General features: G+C 45.7%; 1 protein-coding gene across 2 annotated transcripts in view; it reads left to right on the plus strand.

The window, feature by feature from the left end:
* ITGA2B (integrin subunit alpha 2b) overlaps positions 1-21,620 on the plus strand; it is a 79,729-nt gene that overhangs the window by 52,076 nt on the left and 6,033 nt on the right. For both annotated transcript variants that reach the window (XM_033918615.1, XM_033918616.1), the window contains exons 20-25: positions 3,032-3,124; positions 5,493-5,572; positions 6,449-6,529; positions 8,647-8,752; positions 14,790-14,942; positions 18,310-18,462. In XM_033918615.1, coding sequence (XP_033774506.1) covers positions 3,032-3,124; positions 5,493-5,572; positions 6,449-6,529; positions 8,647-8,752; positions 14,790-14,942; positions 18,310-18,462 — 666 coding nt within the window. The remainder of the gene's footprint in view (positions 1-3,031; positions 3,125-5,492; positions 5,573-6,448; positions 6,530-8,646; positions 8,753-14,789; positions 14,943-18,309; positions 18,463-21,620) is intronic.

Here is a 21,620-nt window from a genome sequence, read left to right on the forward strand (position 1 = left end):
CTATCCTCCCAATTTAAGTTATATAAGACGAATAAAAATACTCAAAATAATTGTTCATGTATCCATCCTTAAAAGTTTGTCGTTACAAGAGATTTCTAGATAAGACTTTTGCATTTCAGTTAGGAAAAATGAATTCCTGGTTAAGTATTTTGATTCCACAAGCACAATCATATTATGCTTTTTGGAAGTTATTAAAAACTTATCTGTTTGATAAGTATGTAACTTAATTATTGTTGTAGCTCTGCTTATATGTATGTTTCACTGATTGTACAGTCTTTCTTTGCTGTGAACCGCCTGGAACTTATGGTTGGGCGGTGTACAAGAATAAAGATTATTATTATTATTATTGATAAATGCAGACAAGACAATTGCATGCTGGATCAAGGGCCATCAAACCAGGCCAGCTCAAGCCCTTGACCTTTGGGGAACTTTTGTAAACCTGCAGAATTATTTAATTACTAGTCTTTAAGCCCATTACATTAACAGGTGCTAGAATAGATGTGTGTCTGTCTTTCTTTCTCTCTTCTTGGCTGCTTTCTGTCTTTTTCTTTCTTTCTGTCTCTCTTTCCTCAGCTGTCCACCACCACCCCTTGACTGCTCCCCCTGTCCAGCAGTAGCCCTTCTTCCTTCCTTTTACCTCCCCCGTGTCCAGCAGTACCCCTTCCCTGCTCCCCCCTGTGCAGCAGCAGGCCCTTCTCCCTTCGTTTTACGTCTCCCCCTGTCCAGCAGAACCCCTTTACTGCTCCCCTTGTCCAGCACCAGCCTTTCTCCCTTCGTTTTACCTCTCCCCTGTCCAGCAGCACCTCTTCCCTGCTCCCCCTGTCCAGCAGTAGGCCTTCTCCCTTCTTTTTACCTCCCCCCTGTCTAACAGCACCTCTTCCCTGGTCCCCCTGCCCAGCAGCACCCCTTACCTGCTTCCCCTGTCCAGCATCTGGCTTCCTGGTCATTCGCGTCTGCCCTCCTCTTCAAAGCAGCCTGCTGAGGATCACGGCCGGCTGTAGCGAACCTCACAGGCCACTCTCCACGTCGGTAGCATGTTCCCTCTGACGCGATCCCGGGCGAGAGGGAATGTGCCACCGAGGTGCAGAACGGCCTGCAAGGTTCGCTACAGCCAACCGCGATCCTCAGCAGGCTGCTTTGAAGAGGAAGGCAGACAGAAGAGCAGCAGCAGACCTTACAGTGCTCCCTGGTTGCTGTGGAGAGGTCTGGCGCTTTGGTGGAAGATGATGCCTGGAGGAGCTGGAGAGCAGAGAGGCCCGCGCACTCTCCCAGCGGGCCTTACAGTGAGTGAGGGCGGGAGGGGGGAGTTGCCGGCGTGTTCCCTGCCCCCGTGTTCAAAAATGGAATTCGGCTCGGAGGGACACAGCATGCTGTCAGGGAACACGCCGTCCTAAGTGCGCATGCGCGCTTAGGATTTTATTATGGAGGATTTAGGTGTCATACAAGATTGACAACTTTCCTTTTATGTCTCCAATTTCTAAGACAACTGAGGTCAGACAATTCTTCAATTGTGATTCTTTCCATGCCCTTTTGATGTTCCTTCTTACCCCAAGGCTTGATTACTGTGACATCATTTACCTCAGCTCCTCACAATTTGCACTAAAGCACAGTTACTTACCGTAACAGGTGTTATCCAGGGACAGCAGGCAGATATTCTTACGACACTCCCACCTCCCCGGGTTGGCTTCTTAGCTGGCTTAGCTTAACTGGGGACCGCACGCCTCCGTCGGGCGGGAGGGCACTCGCGCATGCGCGGTGCGGATAGACTAGAACTTTCTAAGTTCTTAGAGTGCAATCACTCTAAAATTGTCCATACCGGGGCTCCGTCGGTGCCGTCACCCATCAGTTAAGAATATGCTGCCTACTTGTCCTGGGATAATGAAGCTTCAGGTGCTTCAAAATGTAGCCATTCATTTCCTCTGCCATGCTCATAAAACAAACCCAGTATCTCCCTTAATGAAAGATTACCATTAGTTACCCATCCCATTTCTGATACAATATAAAGTTCTAGTAGCATTTAAAACTTTTCAGCTTGGAGCTACGTCTATATTTATAGTCTTCCCATCCCCTTTACCCCTGCCTATGCTAACCTCTGTCAATTCAAGCAAGCAAAAAAAAGTGGGATTGGACAAAGGTCTTTCCAAAGCTCTGCCCGGTACTGTTCTTAGGTTCCAACTACTGAAGTCTCCGTCAAAGCTCCCTCCAGTCCATCTACACCCTCCCAGCCATTGAAGCCCTCCCCAGCCCATCCTCCCCCATACGGCCATATACGTACACAGACCGTGCAAGTCTGCCCAGTACTGGCCTTAGTTCTTCAATACAGTGTTCCCCAGGTTGTTCATGGTCGGTGGTTCGCGGTATTTTCCGACCGCGAACTGCCGACAAGGAGAGGGCAGCGGGAGAGGCAAGAGAGAGCAGCCGGAGCGCCGGCGAGTGCAGGAAATCACTCGCTGTATGCTCCAACCGCCTCTTCCTGCACTAAGTCAGGTCTTATCCAATCAGGAGCTGTTTTGACACGCAGCTCCTGATTGGTAAGGCCCAACTTAGTGCAGGAAGAGGCGGTCGGAGCATACAGCGAGTGATTTCCTGCACTCGCCGGCGCTCCGGCTGCTCTCTCCTGCCTCTCCCGCTGCCCTCTCCAGTCTCCCCCATTGAAAAACCGTATTTGCGGTTTTTCACGATTCGCGGGAGTTCCTGGAACGGAACCCCCACGAATATTGGGGGAGTACTGTATTTACTATTATTTTCTGATTCTAGATCCTCTGTGTTCATCCCACGCTTTTTTGAACTCCGTCACCGTTTTCCTCTCCACCGCCTCTCTCGGGAGCGCATTCCATGCATCCACCACCCTCTCCATAAAGAAGAATTTCCTCATATTGCTCTTCAGTCTACCACTCCTCAACCTCAAATTATGTCCTCTGGTTTTACCATTTTCCTTTCTCTGGAAAAGATTTTGTTCTAAGTTAACACCTTTCAAGTATTTGAACGTCTGAATTATATCACTTTGATTTGCTGTCTCCCTATTCTTTAGAGCTCTGAGAAGATTATCTGCCTTCCACGGAAAGAGAATCTGACTCATGTGGTGGTTTGTGAACTGGGGAATCCTATGAAGAAAGGACAGAATGTAAGCATAGCCAGGACACTTCCTCTCAGGCAGAAACACCTTATGGCAGGGATTTGACTAGTTAGTTCTATCTTCCAATACTCCAGTGGAAGAGCAGCCTAGTGGTTTGAAGCAGTCAGATAAGAACCAGGAAGCCCAATTCAAATCCCACTGCTGCTCCTTGGGATTTTGGGCAAGTCAGTTAACTCTCCATTGCCTCAGTTATAAACTTAGATTGTAAGCCCACCGGGGACAGAAAAATTGAATACAATCAGCTTTTAAAATAATACAGGCCCTCATCTGCATCCATCATCTGTGAAGATTTACAAAGGGACCTGAACAAACTAGAAGAGTGGGCGACGAGATGGCAGATGAAGTTTAATGTAGAGAAATGTAAAGTCTTGCATGTAGAAACCCGAAGTACAGCTATACGATGGGAGGCTGGTAATGGGAGAAAGTACCCAAGAAAAGGACTTTGGGGTAATAGTGGACAACACGGAAGAAGTTATCCTGCCGTTGCATCGGGCAATGGTGCGCCCGCATCTGGAGTATTGCGTCCAATATTGGTCGCCGTACCTTAAGAAGAATATGGCAATACTTGAGAGGGTTCAGAAAAGAGCGATGCGATTGATAAAAGGTATGGTAAACCTTTCATACGCTGAAAGGTTAGAGAAACTGGGGCTCTTTTCCCTGGAGAAGCGGAGACTTAGAGGGGACATGATAGAGACTTACAAGATCATGAAGGGCATAGAGAAAGTGGAGAGGGACAGATTCTTCAAACTTTCAAAAACTACAAGAACGAGAGGGCATTTGGAAAAGTTAAGAGGGGACAGATTCAGAACCAATGCTAGGAAGTTCTTCTTCACCCAAAGGGTGGTGGACACCTGGAATTCGCTTCCAGAGGGTGTGATAGGACAGAGTACGGTATTGGGGTTCAAGAAGGGATTAGATAATTTCCTGAAGGAAAAGGGGATAGAAGGGTATATAGATAGAGGATCACCTGATGGGCCGCCGCGTGAGCGGACTGCTGGGCGTGATGGACCTCTGGTCTGACCCAGCAGAGGCACTTCTTATGTTCTCATGTTCAACCACTAGGTTATAACATGATCAAATCTAGATCTGCAGTAAATTAATCTTGCTGCTGTGCTTTGAAGAAATGGGATCCTGTTAATTTAGTAAGTATTCATAAATACAAGACGTTGTCATAATCCAGCAATGTCGAAATTTAAAATTGAACTGTGCAATGAAATGATCTTGCAAAAAATTGAAATGTAGCAAGTGCAATTGTTGAAGCTTAAAATAGGATTTCTGAACCTCATCATCCCACAGAATCATCAGTGCATTCTTTTACCCACAAGGAAGGTGGGCAGTTTTCAATTACCCCATTTATTAGGATATACTTAATAAAGGGTTTGTGAAAATGCCCTGGATAGATGTGTGTGTGTGTATGTGTACTTCAAATACATCTTAATGTATACTTGTATACAGTCGACTCCGCTTAAATGCACACTCTTCGGACCGGGTCTCCACGTGCGCTTAAACGGAGTGGGGGGAGGCTGTAGTTAAGCCAGCTCAGTTTAAATATGGCGCGTGGGCTGCTGGAGCCTAAAGTACAGGAAAGCTCTGTCCTACAGCTTGAGTGGAAGTGGAGCACTCGCTTTCCCAGCTGTCCCAGCACTCACTTTCCCAGGTGCCCCAGCGCTCGCTTTCCCAGGTGCCCCAGCACTCACTTTCCCAGGTGCCCCAGCGCTCGCTTTCCCAGCTGTCCCAGCACTCACTTTCCCAGGTGCCCCAGCACTCACTTTCCCAGGTGCCCCAGCGCTTAAGCTGCTGTGTGAAGCCTAGCCATTCCCAGTCAGAATGCGATTGCATTGAACCGGAGTGAACGTAACGTGAAAGAATAGAGGTTGGACCTATGACATCAGTGCGCATAAGCGGATTGTGCGCTTATCCGAATTGCAAATCTCCGGAGTTTACGTCCATTGACTTTAATGTAAAAAAAAACCAGGACCGTGGTGGTAGGCTGCGGATAATCGAAGTGCGCACTTAACCACGTGCACTTAGGTGGAGTCGACTGTAGTTGAAATACATCTTAATATTTAAAAGTTTGATGTCCATTTGTGCATTTATGTAAGATTGTTCCGTGAAGGTTGAGCTTAGAGGTACTCATGATTGCTTAGTTTAATGATCAAAATCTTGATAGGCGGAGGGGGTCACATGGGTTGTAGGTTGGCTTATACCTTTGCACTGGCCCTCTGTTATCATTGTTTTGGTTTTTTTTTTACTTAAAGTGACCCAGCAGTTGTTGGTCACCCAATATGTCTGTAGACTAGCAATGCTCTTGTCCTCTTTCTAAGGACAGCGCTGACCCTCCCCTTCATTTTCCCAGATCCGGGCTGGCTTGCAGGTCAGCGTGAGTAACCTAGAAGAAGTGAACAGCAGCGTCACGTTCATGCTGCAGATGAAAAGGTACACGGCAAAGCAAAAGTAATCATGCATGCGTTGTTGCGATCCACAGACCAATGAAAAACAGGGGTACTGAATTTTCCTTCTCAATGCAGAAGGGACAGGTCCTCTTCACATGAGTTGGAGGGAACAGCTGGATAGCTGGGTTCATAGACAACCCCGCGAAAGACAAAGGCGCGCACCGACAACTGAGCGCAAGACGGAGGCGCGCGCCGAAGAAAATTACAGTTTTTAGGGGATCCAACGGGGGGTTTTGTTGGGGAGCCCCTCCCAGTTTACTTAATAGAGATCGCACCAGCATTATGGGGGGTTTGGGGGGTTGTAACCGTCCACATTTTACTGTAAACTTAACTTTTTCCCTAAAAACAGGGAAAAAGTGAAGTTTTCAGTAAAATGTGGGGGGTTACAACCCCCCAAACCTCCCACAACGCCCCCACAATGCGGCGCGATCTCTATTAAGAAAAGTGGGGGGGGGTTCCTCCCCCACGCCCCCCCCGTCGGAGCCCTAAAAACAGTAATTTTCTGCGGCGCTGCGCTCAATTGTCTGCGCGCGCCTTTGTCCCGGCGCACTTTTGACCTGACACCGGATACCTGAATAAAGTAAAAAGATTGATGACTGAGCCGAAAAATTAGAACAATTCTATCGATTGTTGGCTCGGCTTAGTGGCTCTTTTCGCTCCTCCTTGATTCTTTGACACAAACATTTGCTGAACAGCCCACACGTCCTATCTCCAGTCCTGAAACTGACATTGTGAGCTTATTTTTAGAAATTTCTGTACCGTTTCTTGAGATGCGTTGGAAGCACACCAAGCTCCACACCCCTCCAATTAACTGCTTTTCTTTCACCAGGCTCTTTTCTTTGCACTTCTCTCTTTGTAGCAAAAACAGCCAGAATCCCAACAGTGCCATCGAGCTGCTGCAGGTGCCAGTTGCCGCCATGGCGAAGGTTGACCTGCGAGGGTAAGAGACTGGCAAAGTGACACGGAGAAACCTCTGCCCTCAAATATATGAAAAATCACAATAAAAATATGATCTCGCGCCCCAACAATAGAACACAGCTTCCATTCCTCTAGAAATCTGTGTTCACTGCACACAAACCTACATGTGATAGGTTTGCTGATGATCAGATTTCTGTTTGGCACAGAAGGGAAGAGGTATGAAAACTCCAGAGATGGGTGGCCAAACCAACATTTTGGGCTAGATTCACTAAGCAAACCAATTGGGTACTGATCGGTTTGCGACCCGATTTTACTCTGGCCCGATTCACTTACCTCTCTGCCGATCCGATTCTGATCCACGCATGCAAATGAGGGGAATGGCATGCAAAGTAGGCAGGGATGCGATTCACAAAACAAATTTTGCTAACCGACTGAGCTGGCCGATCAACCCAAGAAGCGACTGCTGGGGACCAGTCACAACCATTCTTTCTGACTCTCCAGCTCCATTGCCGCCCTGCTCTCTGCCCTGCTTTCTGCTGCCACAAATCTCTCCTGCCTACTGCCCCAAATCGCCACCCTGCTCTGCCCCGAATCTGTCCTGCCTGCTGCCCCGAATCGCTGCCCTGCTATCTACCAAATCTCTCCTGCCTGCCGCCCTGCTCTCCCCCAAATTGCTGCCCTGCTCTCCCCCGAATCTCTCCTGCCTGCCGCCCCGAATCGCTGCCCTGCTATCTACCGAATCTCTCCTGCCTGCCGCCCTGCTCTCCCCCAAATTGCTACCCTGCTCTCCCCCGAATCTCTCCTGCCCTTCCCCGCACAGCGAGCCCGTGGTTTTAACCCGCGGGTTTAAGTGGGTTAAAACCACGGGCTCGTAAAGAAGTTGAACGGTCTAAAAAAAGTTGTAAAAAAGTTTGAGAGGCTGCTGCTGCTGCCGCCGGGGATCGAGTCGGGGCCCTCCAAAAAACCAAACAAAAAACACAGCGAACGAACACAAACGCATGCGCAGACCATCTACAGGGAAAGCAGGTGGTCTGCGCATGCATCTGAATCACACACTAGCGATCCGTGTCGGCGCATGGGGGCGTTCCTCCGATCACCCCCATTAGAAAACATTGTTGATTGAAGAATCCATCAGACTTGCCCGGATCGGTCACGATTGGGCAAGTTAATGAATCTAGTCCTTAATCTTCACTAATTATCTCACTGAGAGCAATCCTGTGTAAGATAATCTATGGGCAGGGCCGGATTTTCCTATAGGCTAACTAGGCTTCAGCCTAGGGCCTCAAGATCAAGAGGGGCCTACCTTCAAATTGTTAGCAAAATTAAAATTACACTATTCTAAAAATAGTGAACACTAAAACACTGAACCGAAAATAAGGAGAAATTCTACGCTTCGGGATCAGAACAGGCTCCGGCCGCAACGGGGCGCTGACTCGGCTTCTCCCTTTCTTTTTCTCGCCCTGGGAGGAGGATCGGGGAGGGAAAGACGTCAGTCTGGAAACAGCTGGGCAAAGCCCAGCCCCGCAGGGAGAGAGGCAAAACATGGATCCGTCAGGACAGGGCGGCCCAGACTGGCATCGGGGGGAGGGGTTCAGTGGAAGGGGGATGGGAGGCAGGCAGGCTGGCATCGGAAGAGGGGTGGGGGGGTTTAATGGAAGGCAGGCAGGATGGAATGGGGGGTGTTCAATGGAAGGGGGATGGGAGGCAGGCGGGCATCGGAGGGGGGTGGTGAGGTGAGGAAGGACGCACTGGGGGCACTATGGACATAGGAAGGGGCAATGTTGTGTGTTATGTTTGATTAGTTATTGTTACAAGTACTATATATGGTGCTGAGAATAAATGTCCAAATAAGTGTTCTCGACTTTTTTTTATTTATTATCCATGTCACATTTTTTTATAAAGGTTAGTACCAATAACAACATGTTTCATTTAACATATTGATATATATCACAGTAATGATGTATTTTATTATCTCTCATGTAATTTACAAACTTAAAAATGGGAGGTGAAAGGGCCTCATAAGTGGAATAGCCTAGGGCCTCTTTTCATCTAAATCTGGCCCTGTCTATGGGGATAGTAGATTTCCTTTGAGTATCTGCTATGAAGCCATCCGGTCATGGTTTTTGTTGGGTTTGGCAGGAGCTCGGTGCCAGCAGTGATTATCCTTCCAGTTGCTGACTGGGAGCAGAAGGAGGATTCCAAGAAGCCAGAAGACAATGGAATAAGGGTGATGCATATTTATGAGGTAAGGGAGCAACATATTAAACCAAAAAGGTGAAGTAATATTAGCTATAGGGAAGGAATTTTTAAGAAACATATACATTCAACTCACAAGTAAATGCCTGCAACTTCAGAACTTATGTTTTTTAGTCAAGTCCTAGTTGATTCTGGTTCTTATAGTCTTAGGGCTCCTTTTATCAAGGTGCGGAATACCACCCGTTCGAACGTTTGCCGCGCTAGTCGCTAACGCCGCCATTGACGAGGCGTTAGTGTTTTGGCTTGCCGCGGGGGTTAGCGCGTGATGAAATGTCCGACGCGCTAGCCCCCGTAGCGCGCCTTGATCAAAGGAGCCCTTAGTTGCTGTTAATTTAAGATTTGTTGGTAAATCTTCCTGGAAACAATGGAAAGAGATCATGTGGTGATGTAACACCGAGACCATGGACTGTCAACATAACAGCCAGATGGTTAGCTTTCCATACGTATATAAAAGTGTTCAAATGCATTGTAAAATAGTTTCCTCTAGCACGGTTCCGCCCCTCCTCTGATGTCAGAGCCAGGATCGCAGCGGAGGAAACAGCTCCGAAGCAGTATGCAAAGATCGCTAGCACCGCGATCTTCTCTGCAGGCTGCTCCTATTAGGTAAATGGTGCGCGGGAGGCCAGGAGGGGGGAAGCCGGACACCAGCACTTCCCGACTGACCCTCCCCCCTCACCCCCTGTATTGTTAATAAGATTATATTGTGTGTATATATGAAAAATGAATGGAAAAAATGGTATTATTATGGGGGCGGGGTCTTATTATGGGGGCGGGGTCTGGGGTGGAACTTGTGGGCCCCCCCAAACAAAAATGCGTTCTGCTGCCTATGCTTGAAAATATCAATTCACAAGAAACAAGCTTTTGTCAGTAGAAAGAAATCTGTAGAACCAGGGATTGTGGTCTGAACTAGGGAATGACACAGGGACAAATTTTCCCTCGTCCCCGCGGGAACTCATTTTCCCGTCCTGTCCCGATGAATTCTTTTCCTGTCCCTGCTCCATTCCTGCAAGCTCTGTCCTCATCTGCACAAGCCTCAAACCCTTTAAAATCCTAAGTAGCAACATTCTAGAGCTCCACTTGTGATGTCATAATGCCTCATTCCACCAATGCCTAAGCTCCGTCCTCATCTGCACAAGCCTCAAACACTTTAAAATCCTAAGTAGCAACATTCTAGAGCTCAGATTGTGATGTCATAATGCCTCATTCCACCAATGCCTAAGCTCCGTCCTCATCTGCACAAGCCTCAAACACTTTAAAATCCTAAGTAGCAACATTCTAGAGCTCAGATTGTGATGTCATAATGCCTCATTCCACCAATGCCTAAGCTCCGTCCTCATCTGCACAAGCCTCAAACACTTTAAAATCCTAAGTAGCAACATTCTAGAGCTCAGATTGTGATGTCATAATGCCTCATTCCACCAATGCCTAAGCTCCGTCCTCATCTGCACAAGCCTCGAACACTTTAACATCCTAAGTAGCAACATTCTAGAGCTCAGACTGTGATGTCATAATGCCTCATTCCACCAATGCCTAAGCTCCGTCCTCATCTGCACAAGCCTCAAACACTTTAAAATCATAAGTAGCAACATTCTAGAGCTCAGATTGTGATGTCATAATGCCTCATTCCACCAATGCCTAAGCTCCGTCCTCATCTGCACAAGCCTCAAACACTTTAAAATCCTAAGTAGCAACATTCTAGAGCTCAGATTGTGATGTCATAATGCCTCATTCCACCAATGCCTAAGCTCCGTCCTCATCTGCACAAGCCTCAAACACTTTAAAATCCTAAGTAGCAACATTCTAGAGTTCAGATTGTGATGTCATAATGCCTCATTCCACCAATGCCTAAGCTCTGTCCTCATCTGCACAAGCCTCAAACACTTTAAAATCATAAGTAGCAACATTCTAGAGCTCAGATTGTGATGTCATAATGCCTCATTCCACCAATGCCTAAGCCCCGTCCTCATCTGCACAAGCCTCAAACACTTTAAAATCATAAGTGTTTGAGGCCTATGTGGTTAAGGCAAGGAAAGCAACAAAACTTGTGGGGACGGAGAAATTGAGTTCCCACGGGGACGGGGACAAATTCATCCTGGTGCCATTCTCTAATCTGAACCTTCAAGAGAGTGTAGATTCAGGAATGTCCTCTTACAGAGGGGCAGCAGAATGGAGGAGGCTAAAATGGGAGCGGACTGTTGACAAGGCATGAAGAAAGCATAAGTTTCTTCTACTCTTATACCTTATGGCCCTCTTTGGACCTTTTATTTGTGAAACACATTGCTGCACTTTTTTTTGCGCAAACTTCAGTATAGTAAGTGTTTTCAAATAGAGATAGAGAAAGCATGACCTACCGTTACCGTAAGCCAAGGTGGGAAAGCAGGGTTGGTAGCGTCAGGCTACAACTCTCTGGCCAAACAGATCAGTACAATAGACTGAGTGGGGAAGACTGAGAGCGAACAGGATATGGCGAAGCGATGAAGGTCGGTTTGGACTTGCATCTACCCCTTTAGATCTGGAGCGAAAAATGAACTGTAGATAAGAGATCATGAAAGTGTTGTTCAGGATTAGTATCAAAGGAGTCTATGTGACCTTAGATTGTTATGTTATGTTATTTATTTCTTATATACCGCTAAATCCGTTAAGTTCTAAGCGGTTTACAAAGAAATATACATTAAATATACGATAAAAGATATAATAAAATAAGATAAATAAATAAATAAAAGAATGGGTACTTTGAAATTCCCTGTCTGCCCCGAAGGCTCACAATCTAACTAAAGTACCAAGGATAATTTAATTAGTAAGTAGTAGATAGGAAAATAAAGATAGCGAAAATGAGATATAAAGCATCCTAACAAGAATACATAAAACTTTCAATATCAAACTATTAAAGATAGAACATACATACCAAATTAATAAAGTATTAGAAAGAAACTAATTAAATAAAAATAGTTTTAAGAATTAATTAAATATAGAAATATAGGAAAAAATAAGCATTTGTAGTGAGGAGAAAAGAAGAGGTATAGGATGTCATATGTATAGAATGGAATGAAAAACAGTTAAGCAGTAGAATTCTAATAAAATTTTAAATGAAAACAAAAATAAAAATAGATAAAAAGAAATAGATATGATATGCATTATAAAACAAAAGTCAGGAAGGACTTGATTTCATTTCTCTCAGTCATCAATGTTATCCTCTGGAGCTTTAGATGATTCAGTCAGACAACCGTCATCACCGATCTTTACACAACAGCCATGGGATCACTTTTTAAAGCAGAGTGAAGCATTTCTTGAATTTTCTGGAAAACTGTTCATTAAATATAACAGCTCACAGATCTTCCAGCTTCAATTTTCTGCTCTTTGGTTTGGGTAATGCAGTTCACTCAACCCTTGATGGTACCGACATTTATAAACATTGATCTAAATCGGCTGTGGGACCACGAGAAACAGAAAGCAACTCCAGTAGAGAAGAATAAGACCAATTCTATGGTCTGTGCCCTGAAAATGGCAAGGAGAACGAAAAAAAGCAAGTGGTACACTAAAAAGTCCAGGATGCACTCAAATTTATTCCACTGTATAAAACCCCCCAAAGATACATAAAACTCTCGACAAGGTGTGCCTTACAAACATATAAAATACACAAATTATAAAAGTCAAAAAATATATCAATCATAAAATTAATTAAAACAAAGCAATGCAACATTATGTGGATTATAATAATCATAATAAAACACACTGCAATTCAATCAATTATGACTTTAACAAATCTTATTGTAACTGTAATGATGTTAGGGATCTTACTGTAAACCACAATGAATCCTTGCTGAAAACTGCAGGTTATAAGAAACTCTATGGTATGGAAAGTCTCGCAATGGTTGCATTGAAATTTATTGCTGCTGCTGGTTCCCAGAAAACAATAGAAGCAGTGGGGAGGTGAGGGGGTAGTATACTGAATGGAACTGAAGTGGAGGGAGAGAGAAAGGAGCAGGATATTGTATGGAAGTGGGGTAGAGTTAAGAGAGAATGGATCAGCATACTGGAAATAATTGAGATGGAGGGGAAGAGAAGGGGTAGATGGTGATGGAAGTAGGGGGAGGAAGGAGAGAGAGAAGAGGCAGGATACTAGATGGAATTGGGGTAGAGGAAGAGAGAAGGGAGCAGGATACTAGATGGAATTGGGGCTGAGGGGGAGAGAGAAGGGGGTCAGGATACTGGATGGAATTAGGGTGGAGGGAGAGAGAGGGGGCAGATGCTGATAGAAGTGGGGTGGATGGAGAGAGAGAGAAGGGGGCAGACAATGGGTGTTGTGGGGAGGGGGGAGGGGAGAGAGGAGGAGCATATGCTGCATGGACAATTCTGGAGGCTGCACCTTCAAAAAGATATAAAAAGGATGGAGTCGGTCCAGAGAAAGGCTACTAAAATGGAATGTGGTCTTCATCATAAGGCTTATGGGGACAGACTTAAAGATTTCAATCTGTATACTTTGGAGGAAATGCGGGAGAGGGGTGATATGATAGAGACATTTAAATAACTACATAATGTAAATGCACATGAGTCAAGTCTCTTTAATTTGAAGGAAGCTACAATGAGAGGGCATAGAATGACGTTAAGAGGTGATAGGCTCCGGAGTAATCTAAGAAAATACTTTTTACAGAAAGGGTGGTAGATGCATGGAACAATCTCCCAGAAGAGGTGGTGGAGACAGACTGTTTCTGAATTCAAAAGGGCCTGGGATAGGCACATGCGATCTCTCAGAGAGAGAAAGAGATGATGGTTACTTATGGGCAGACTGGATGGGCCATTGCAGACACTGGATAGAAGTGGGGAGGAAAGAGAGATAGGGGAGCAGATGCTGGAAGGAAGTGGGGAAGAGAAAGGGGAATAAGCTGGATGCAAGGGGGTAGAGAAAGAGGGCACATACTGGATGGAAGAAGGAGATAAAGGGCATATCCTAGAAGGGGGGGAGAGAATAGAGTTAGATACTGGAATGGATGAGAGAAAGAGACAGCAAACCATAGGGAAACAGTGAAAAGAAAAATTGAGGACTGAATAGTAAGAATTTAATCTAGAAGCAGAAAATAAACTGAGAAGGAAGACCAGGAAAGAAAAGGGAAGGGAGTGGGGAGAGGAGAGAGATGCCAGACCATGATGTATTGTTGTGTTTTTGTTGTTTGCATGTTTATATATTTGCATTATATGTGATTTTATGCATGTGTTTTGGAACCTGCTTAGTTAAAAGGTGGACTATAAGTTTTAAAATAAATGCCTCGTAAATGCAATAAATTTTCAGCAGCACGGTCTGGTGAAGTGCTTTTGAAAGTGCCTGGGTAGCCCTAGATCGGCAATTTAAATCGATGATACTATAAATTATAAGGGAGGTTTTGCTGGGTAGTTGAAACCAGTGGCGCAGTAAGGGTGAGGGGCGCTTGGGATGGAGGCGCCCTTCCCCTGCCCCACCCCGCCATGCGTGCGCCCCCTTCCCTTTTCCTGTACCTTTTTTACTTCTCCGGCCTGAGACGCATGCCCATGTCGATGTTGGCTCACCTTCGACGTCACTTTCTAGACGTAGGTTCCAGAAGTGACGTCAGAGAGAACGCCAATTCTGACGTGGGCAGCAAACTTGCACCGTGAACGTAAAAAAGATATGGGGGAAGGTAAGGGGTGCGTGCGCATGGCAGGGAGAGGAGGAGGGGTGTCACGCCCTTAGCAAGATAGCGCCCAGGGCGGACCGCCCCCCCCCCTTCCACACTACGCCACTGGTTGAAACAGGTTGGAGGGGAAAGGTTTCTGTATCTATAGAAGACCCTGGAGTCTTCTATTACTAATTTTAAAATGGGGCAAAAGAGGAGCATGATGCACGGAAATATCATTTTTGCTTGTTCCCATGTTGCCACCCCAAATATTTCTGTCTAGAAATGCAACTGATCTTGTTTAATCCTGAGCAACCTCAGGTTCTGCCTTTACAAGCTGATGTATGCGCTTTCACATGCTCTGTTTCTTCCTTGGGAAATTTTCTTATTTGCTGAAAGCTGCATAACGCAGGGCCTGGGACTGTCGCAGAGGTGGATTTGTCGCTGACTTTTCCGGACCGGCTCCAAGATGACTACTTCCTGTATCTTATGCAAATCGAAGCTGATGCTGGGATTCACTGCTCCAACAATTCCAATCTGAACCCACTAGGGGTAAGGGGGGATTTGAGTGGGAGGTGGGGGGGAAGGAGGAGAAGAGCTCTTTGAAAATGGATGAGAAATGGACATGAGTTCTGAGAGTTTCTTCTTGAACTCATTTATAGATTACTTCAGTCTGTGTTAATGTCACACATGGGAGAGGTTTCTCTCAATTTGAGCCAGTGTCCTCTGTAGGTGAGTTCAGTCTATGTGGGTGTCCCATGTAGTAGAAGCCATTCGAAACTGCTTTTCCCAGTTTTGGCCGAAACCGAAACGGCATCTGAAATTGGTCAGACAAGTTTTGGATGCAATTTCAGTTTCAGCCAAAACCGAAAACCAAAGTTTTGTGTATTGTGTGAATGAGAACCAGTGAGGCCCACTAGGAATTGTCAGAGCTTGCAGTTGGCAGACCTCTGTTAAGCCCAGAGGAGATTACCCTCCAGCCCCAGGAACTGCAAGCACAGGTTAACAACTGGGAGAGCCATTTTAACAAGCAGTTCTCAACAGATTTGGCATGTTTAGGATCCAAAGTCAATGCAGATATAATTAGATATCCTCTGAGATAGGAACTTTGTGAGAACATGTAAAAAAACAAACAAGCTTTTTATGCTTACACAAACTGCATAAGTAGAAAGAGAAAGCAACATTGAGATGTTTCCTATTTTGTATTTAGTTATAAAACTGATTAAGTACAAGCATGATATAGAAACTTACTAAAATAGGGTAAAGGGGTCTAGATCCTGGTCTATACTGCTGACATTATACCAGCCTGATGTGCAATTCAGAATAAAATAGTATATTGATGTTACTGAATGTGAGGACTATATGCCCTGAAAAATTAGAATCATAAGCAAATAATTTCTCAAATAATTTTCTAAACTATAAGCTTCATTTCTTTGTAATATTATTTCCCCACTAACACTATAAGCTGACCAGTACTTGTGCTTGAAAACACAAAGGTTTATTTCTTATAGCCACAAATTTTATTAAAATGCTGCATCTTCATCATACCCAACCAAACCTGGGAATTCTTTAGAATTATCCAAATAGTATCCAAGCCAGTATATAAAATAATTTAAATAATGAAAGACTATATTTTACTGGTAATACCACCGACTAAAACCAAAAGGCTATAATGGATTAGGTTTATTTGGTGATACAAAACGACTCGATACGATTTGTGTTTCGGCCAAAGGCCTGCATCAGGGAGTTTCAAAATCGCCCCACAGTGAAAACAATTGAATGAAGCGTTGTGCACAATTGTTTTCACTGTGGGACGATTTTGAAACTCATGATGCAGGCCTTTGGCCGAAACACGAATCGTGCCAAGTCATTTTGTATCACCAAATAAACCTAATCCATTATAACCTTTTGGTTTTCGTCTCCTTTGCTGTGGTATTGGCTGTTGGTGTTCTGCGGAGGATTTGTTGTCTTTTGTTCTTGCACACATGGTCCTTGGATAATGAAAACTGTGGCTAAAAGTTGCAGTACATTTACAATGGATGACTTTTGTGCCTCATTTGGAGTGACAACTGATGATTTGTATCAAAAAACATTTATTTACCATATAAACCAGGTCTGTAGACAGAAGATGATTTTGGGAGGAGGGCTCAAGTGTGTGCTGGGGGGACAGGTATTTCTTCTCAGACCAACCTCACCCCACTGCTACACCTCTCCCCCCCCCCCCACTGCTGTGGCCAACTCCTCTCCCCCCTCCCCGATCATAACTTTGATGGCGGGGCTGCTCAAGCTCTGCCAGCCGAAGAATTCCTCCACCAGAGCCCAGCTTGTGTAGCTTTAGCAGCAGAAATCGTCAGGCTGCCCCAGCCTCTGATCCCCAGCACTTCCGTGCATGCTCTGTTCATATGTGAACTACGCATGCACCAAAGTGCTGCATTAGCCACCAGAGTACCCTGCTGCTAACTTCCTGCTGTTCAGACAGCGCATGCTGGGATCCGGTGGAGGAGCTGTTTGGCTGGTGGGCTTAAGCACACCTGCCAGCCAGGTTCTGGCTGCCATAGTGCTGGAATGGGCCTGAACCTGATAGGGGGGTCCAGCCCCCAAGGCCCCCCCTATGGCTACGCCACTAATGTAACTACTATGCAAGATAATAACTGCATTACTTGCAATCATAGTACATACATACACAAAAAATTAATTCAAAAAGTATCCCCCCTCCTCCTGACTACCTTACAATCCCTTGTAGTGTAGTCAGGGCACAAGTGATCCCGAAGGAAAATCTGGACCCAGGGCCACGTCCCCAAGCCTGCCCAGTTCCAGCATCACACTCCCCAGCTCTGTCCCCCCCGCCCCACCTCCCTTTAACCCAGGGATCTCAAAGTCCCTCCTTGAGGGCCGCAATCCAGTCGGGTTTTCAGGATTTCCCCAATGAATATGCATGAGATCTATGTGTATGCATTGCTTTCATTGCATATTCATTGGGGAAATCCTGAAAATCCGACTGGATTGCGGCCCTCAAGGAAGGACTTTGAGACCCCTGCCTTAACCTGTTCGTGCATAAGGACGGCATCCGCACATGGGCAGATGCGACGCGATGATGTCACGCATTGCATCTGCATGTTCACAGATGTCATCCCGATGTCGGAAGCTTTCCAAAACCCGTCCGGACCCCTGGACATGTCCTCAAAAGGAGGACATGTCCAGTGAAATCCGGACGTCTGGACCCTACTCTTGACTATGTCCGCTATAGTCTCAAAATGGCTGCTATGACCACTTGTGGCAGTCTCATGAGATTGAAAGCACAGACGGCATGAGTATGAGCAACTGTGGATCACTCTTGCCCTGACTATACTCCTAGAATGCCAGGGATTGTAATATAGGCCTGAGGGGGACCCCTACAGCTGGACAAAAGAGAAAGGTAACTCCTGTTCAGAGGGGAGGGTGGCTGAGCAGGAGTCCTCCACCCACAGTCTCACCAATAGAGGGTGCTGTTTTACTGTCACATTTTTCAATTGTGAGGGACAGGCAAGTTCTGCAGGACTCCAGGGAACATACCTGTCCTTAGCGACTGAAAATATTCCACCCCCTAGTGGTAGCAATGCAGCTGGAGGACACCTGCTCAGCTTAGAGGGAACATTTCATCCACCGAAAACGCATGGTCAATTTCAGCTGAAACTGAAACCATGACCATAGTCTTTTGGCTGAAACAGAAACTAGTAAAAAAAAAAAGGATTTGGGGCCAATTTCGGCACTGTAATCAAAACCGAAATATGGTCGGCCTCTAACACGTAGAAAGGGCTTCCCTCAGTGTGTACTGGAGGTTAGCACCAGTGCAGGCAGAGCAATAGAAAAAAAATCAAGTTATTGGGGATGTGTTTTCTTCATTTCCTTCTGCCTCTCTCAACCCATCTTGCCGTTTCAGCTGGGAATCCAACCCATATCTGGGCCCACCACCAACAGAAGCAGTCAGGTAGATCGCAAACGGGAAAAGCGAGAAGCGGAGCTCCCCGAGTCTGAGCTGGGGCAGGCAGAGGCTGAGATGAGCCCCTCCCTCCTTAAAGAGCCTGTTCATCTGGTGAGTATCAAAAACACAACTGGGGCCAGAGAGAAGCAAAGAGGGAAAGGGGGGAAGAACAGAAAATGGCTAAAAATGGTTCATTCCTTATTATCTGGAACACATACCTGACATTATCCTTGGACAAGCAGGCAGCATATTCTCACAGATGGGTGACATCTACGGAGCCCGGTATGGACAGTGCCAAAGTGTACTGTCACTTTAAGCTTTAGAAAGCTCTGAGACTGACCGCACCGTGCATGCACGAGTGCCTTCCCGCCCAGCGCCAGCTCATGAGGTCATCAGTTTTCCATTTTCCATGGAGTGAAGAAGACGTATCTGGACTTTGTCCAGTCAAGTTTGCCTTCCCACTTCATTTTCATTATTTTCCTTGTCTTGGTTGTTTTTTCTTTTAAACCTTTTATTTCCAAACAAAAATTTCTTTGTGTTCACCATTGGAGCCTACTGACAGCGTCGACGACTTTTCAGCCTACTTTTTACTCGACCCGTGGTACTCTGTACTTTTTTCCTTTCCAGCTGGAACTGTTCCTGATCTTCCAGGGCTAAAAATAAACAACAAAACATCACTCCGACAATCAACAAAATGTTTTGGTTTTGTTCCTTCATATTTATTTTTTGAAGAAGATGTTAGGCCTGGTGTCTTGGACTTCTGTGCGGTACCGGTGGACATCGATATCGTCATCAATATCATCACAGCATCTTAGGCATTACCAGCACTGAGTCATTTGACATGCATGCCTCTCATCTACGCCATCATTCATCGATGCAGGCTGTCTGAGGGTTATCAATACTTTGACATCCTGCTGCACTTATGGTACTGCCTGCATACTGCCTGGCATACGTTACCAGTGCATCCATCTAACAGTATGCAGTCAGAACTGTATGGTGTAGGGCTGGCCATGCGATTTCAATGAAGTTGGCTTTGATGCCCTTTCTCTCTACTTGGTACCGGCCCAGCTTAAATAGCTTCAGAGGCTTTACGGTGCCGTTCTATCCTTGTTCTGTGCTTTTTGAACTCCACTGATGCTTGGTACCGATTCTAATTTTTACCTTGGTACCATTGCTATTTTTGTGACTCAACTACTTTGAAAGGCATCAGTGTCTCCACTGTCTCCCTCAGTGCCAGCCTATCCTCAGCATAGTACATCACTGTGATACCAGTCATTGATCCACCTACCGGTACTGACAGACCACAACTAGCAGACATTTATCTTTCCGGTATCAAAAATCCTCGATGCATATGGCTTTAACAATCTCCTTCTGTAAACATCGGGTCCACAAAGAAACTTCAAAAACCTCAGACTTCAGCTCTTCAAAAAAAATAAATCAGCTCAATCTTTTTGACATGCTTCTAGACAGCATAGCCAAGGTGACTCTAGAGTAGGGGTGGGAAACTCCAGTCCTCAAGGGCTGGAATCCAGTTGGGTTTTCAGGATTTCCCCAATGAATATGCATTGAAAGCAGTGCATGCAAATAGATCTCATGCATATTCATTGGGGAAATCCTGAAAACCCGACTGGATTCCGGCCCTCAAGGACTGGAGTTGCCCACCCCCTGCTCTAGAGTTTTCAGAAAACTACTCATAGCCTTCTCCAAACCAGACAGTTTATGGCAAGATCTGTTTTTGATATGTTTGTATGTCATCCAGAGCATCGACTATGTCTTTTGCTATGAGATGTCTTCCATGGCTGTGAGTCTCTGACATGAACATTCACGTTCAAGATTGTTTACCAAATATTTCCTGTCTTCATGAAGAGCTCTTTAGGAACACAGTTGAGGATGCCACCCAAAGACTTCTGGTTGTTCTCCACTGCGAAAACTTGCATTGGGAGCACTATTGCGAAAAATTGGACTGCTCCACTAGATCTAAACAGCCTTTTTAAGGTTGGATGGCCTCTTCTGCTTATCCTACATGGACCTGTAAATCAGAGGATTTCATTATGGGTGTACTGTAGAGCCTATTAAAGATGAAATGCCTCTTCTATTCTTACTGCCAAAGCTGTTCCATAGAGGAATCCGTCATGGTGTAGAACAGGGATCTTGAGGGCCGCAATCCAGTCGGGTTTTCAGGATTTCCACAATGAATATGCATTGAAAGCAGTGCATGCACATAGATCTCATGCATATTCATTGGGGAAATCCTGAAAACCTAACTGGATTTCAGCCCTCAAGGAGGGACTTTGAGACCCCTGGTGAAGAACCTGTTACAGATGGATCACTTCTACCCACCATCATCAACTCTACTCACAACAGCAAGATACTGCATAAGGGCAGAGCAGGGATTCTCTCTGGGTGTAGAACCTATTAAGTTTGGATTGCCTCATCTACTTCTCATAATCTCTTGGGACATTTGCCTTCGACTTCTGCAACAACACTATTTTTAAACAAAGTGATCCACTATGGGTGTAGCGCCTTTAAAGTTGAAAAGCCTTTACTTCTATTGTTTGACCTACACTCTTCCACCAGAACATTTCCGTGGCAGGGACAATGCCATGGAGCCTCCAAGCACCCTGGAGAACAGTGCACGCTTCCACAGGGAGGAAGATGGGGGAGGGGGTGCATATTACTCAATATGAACTTCCCAGGAGTATAAATGCTTATCTTCAGGATTCTTCAGACATCCACATGATCCATCTCCTCGTCTACCTATGACCTTGACATTAATGTCCATGATTGCCTTGTGAAACTTCCATGCCATAGCCACGTTCACCAACATTCTTCCCAGAAACAATCAGATTCTTTGACCACAGAACTAGAGGTCTGCACAGGAACGGGGATCGCGGGAATCCCCCCTAATCCACGGGACTCCCATGGGGACCCCCCTCTGGCCAACGGCCATGTGGATGGAAGGCTTTGGAAGCAGGGTTTGTCCATATAATATAATGGACACGTCAGCCTTAGTAAAAGAGGGGGTTTATAAGTTAATTGCCTGAACAGAAAACAAAAAAAGGATTCCACCAAAGAGATTCCAGAAGGAAAACAGTGCAAACACAAAAGAAACAGTGGAATTGATGATCCTGTCAGAAGTAATTGCTGCTTTTTATGGGGACGGGCGGGGATGGAGGTAATTCCTTGCGGGGACAGTTGGGGACAGAGAGGATCCTGACGGGGATGGGTGGGGATGGAGAGGATCCTGGCAGGGACAGGTGGGGACGGAG

The sequence above is a fragment of the Geotrypetes seraphini genome, chromosome 13 (genome assembly GCF_902459505.1).
Source record: "Geotrypetes seraphini chromosome 13, aGeoSer1.1, whole genome shotgun sequence".
Lineage (NCBI taxonomy): Eukaryota > Metazoa > Chordata > Amphibia > Gymnophiona > Dermophiidae > Geotrypetes > Geotrypetes seraphini.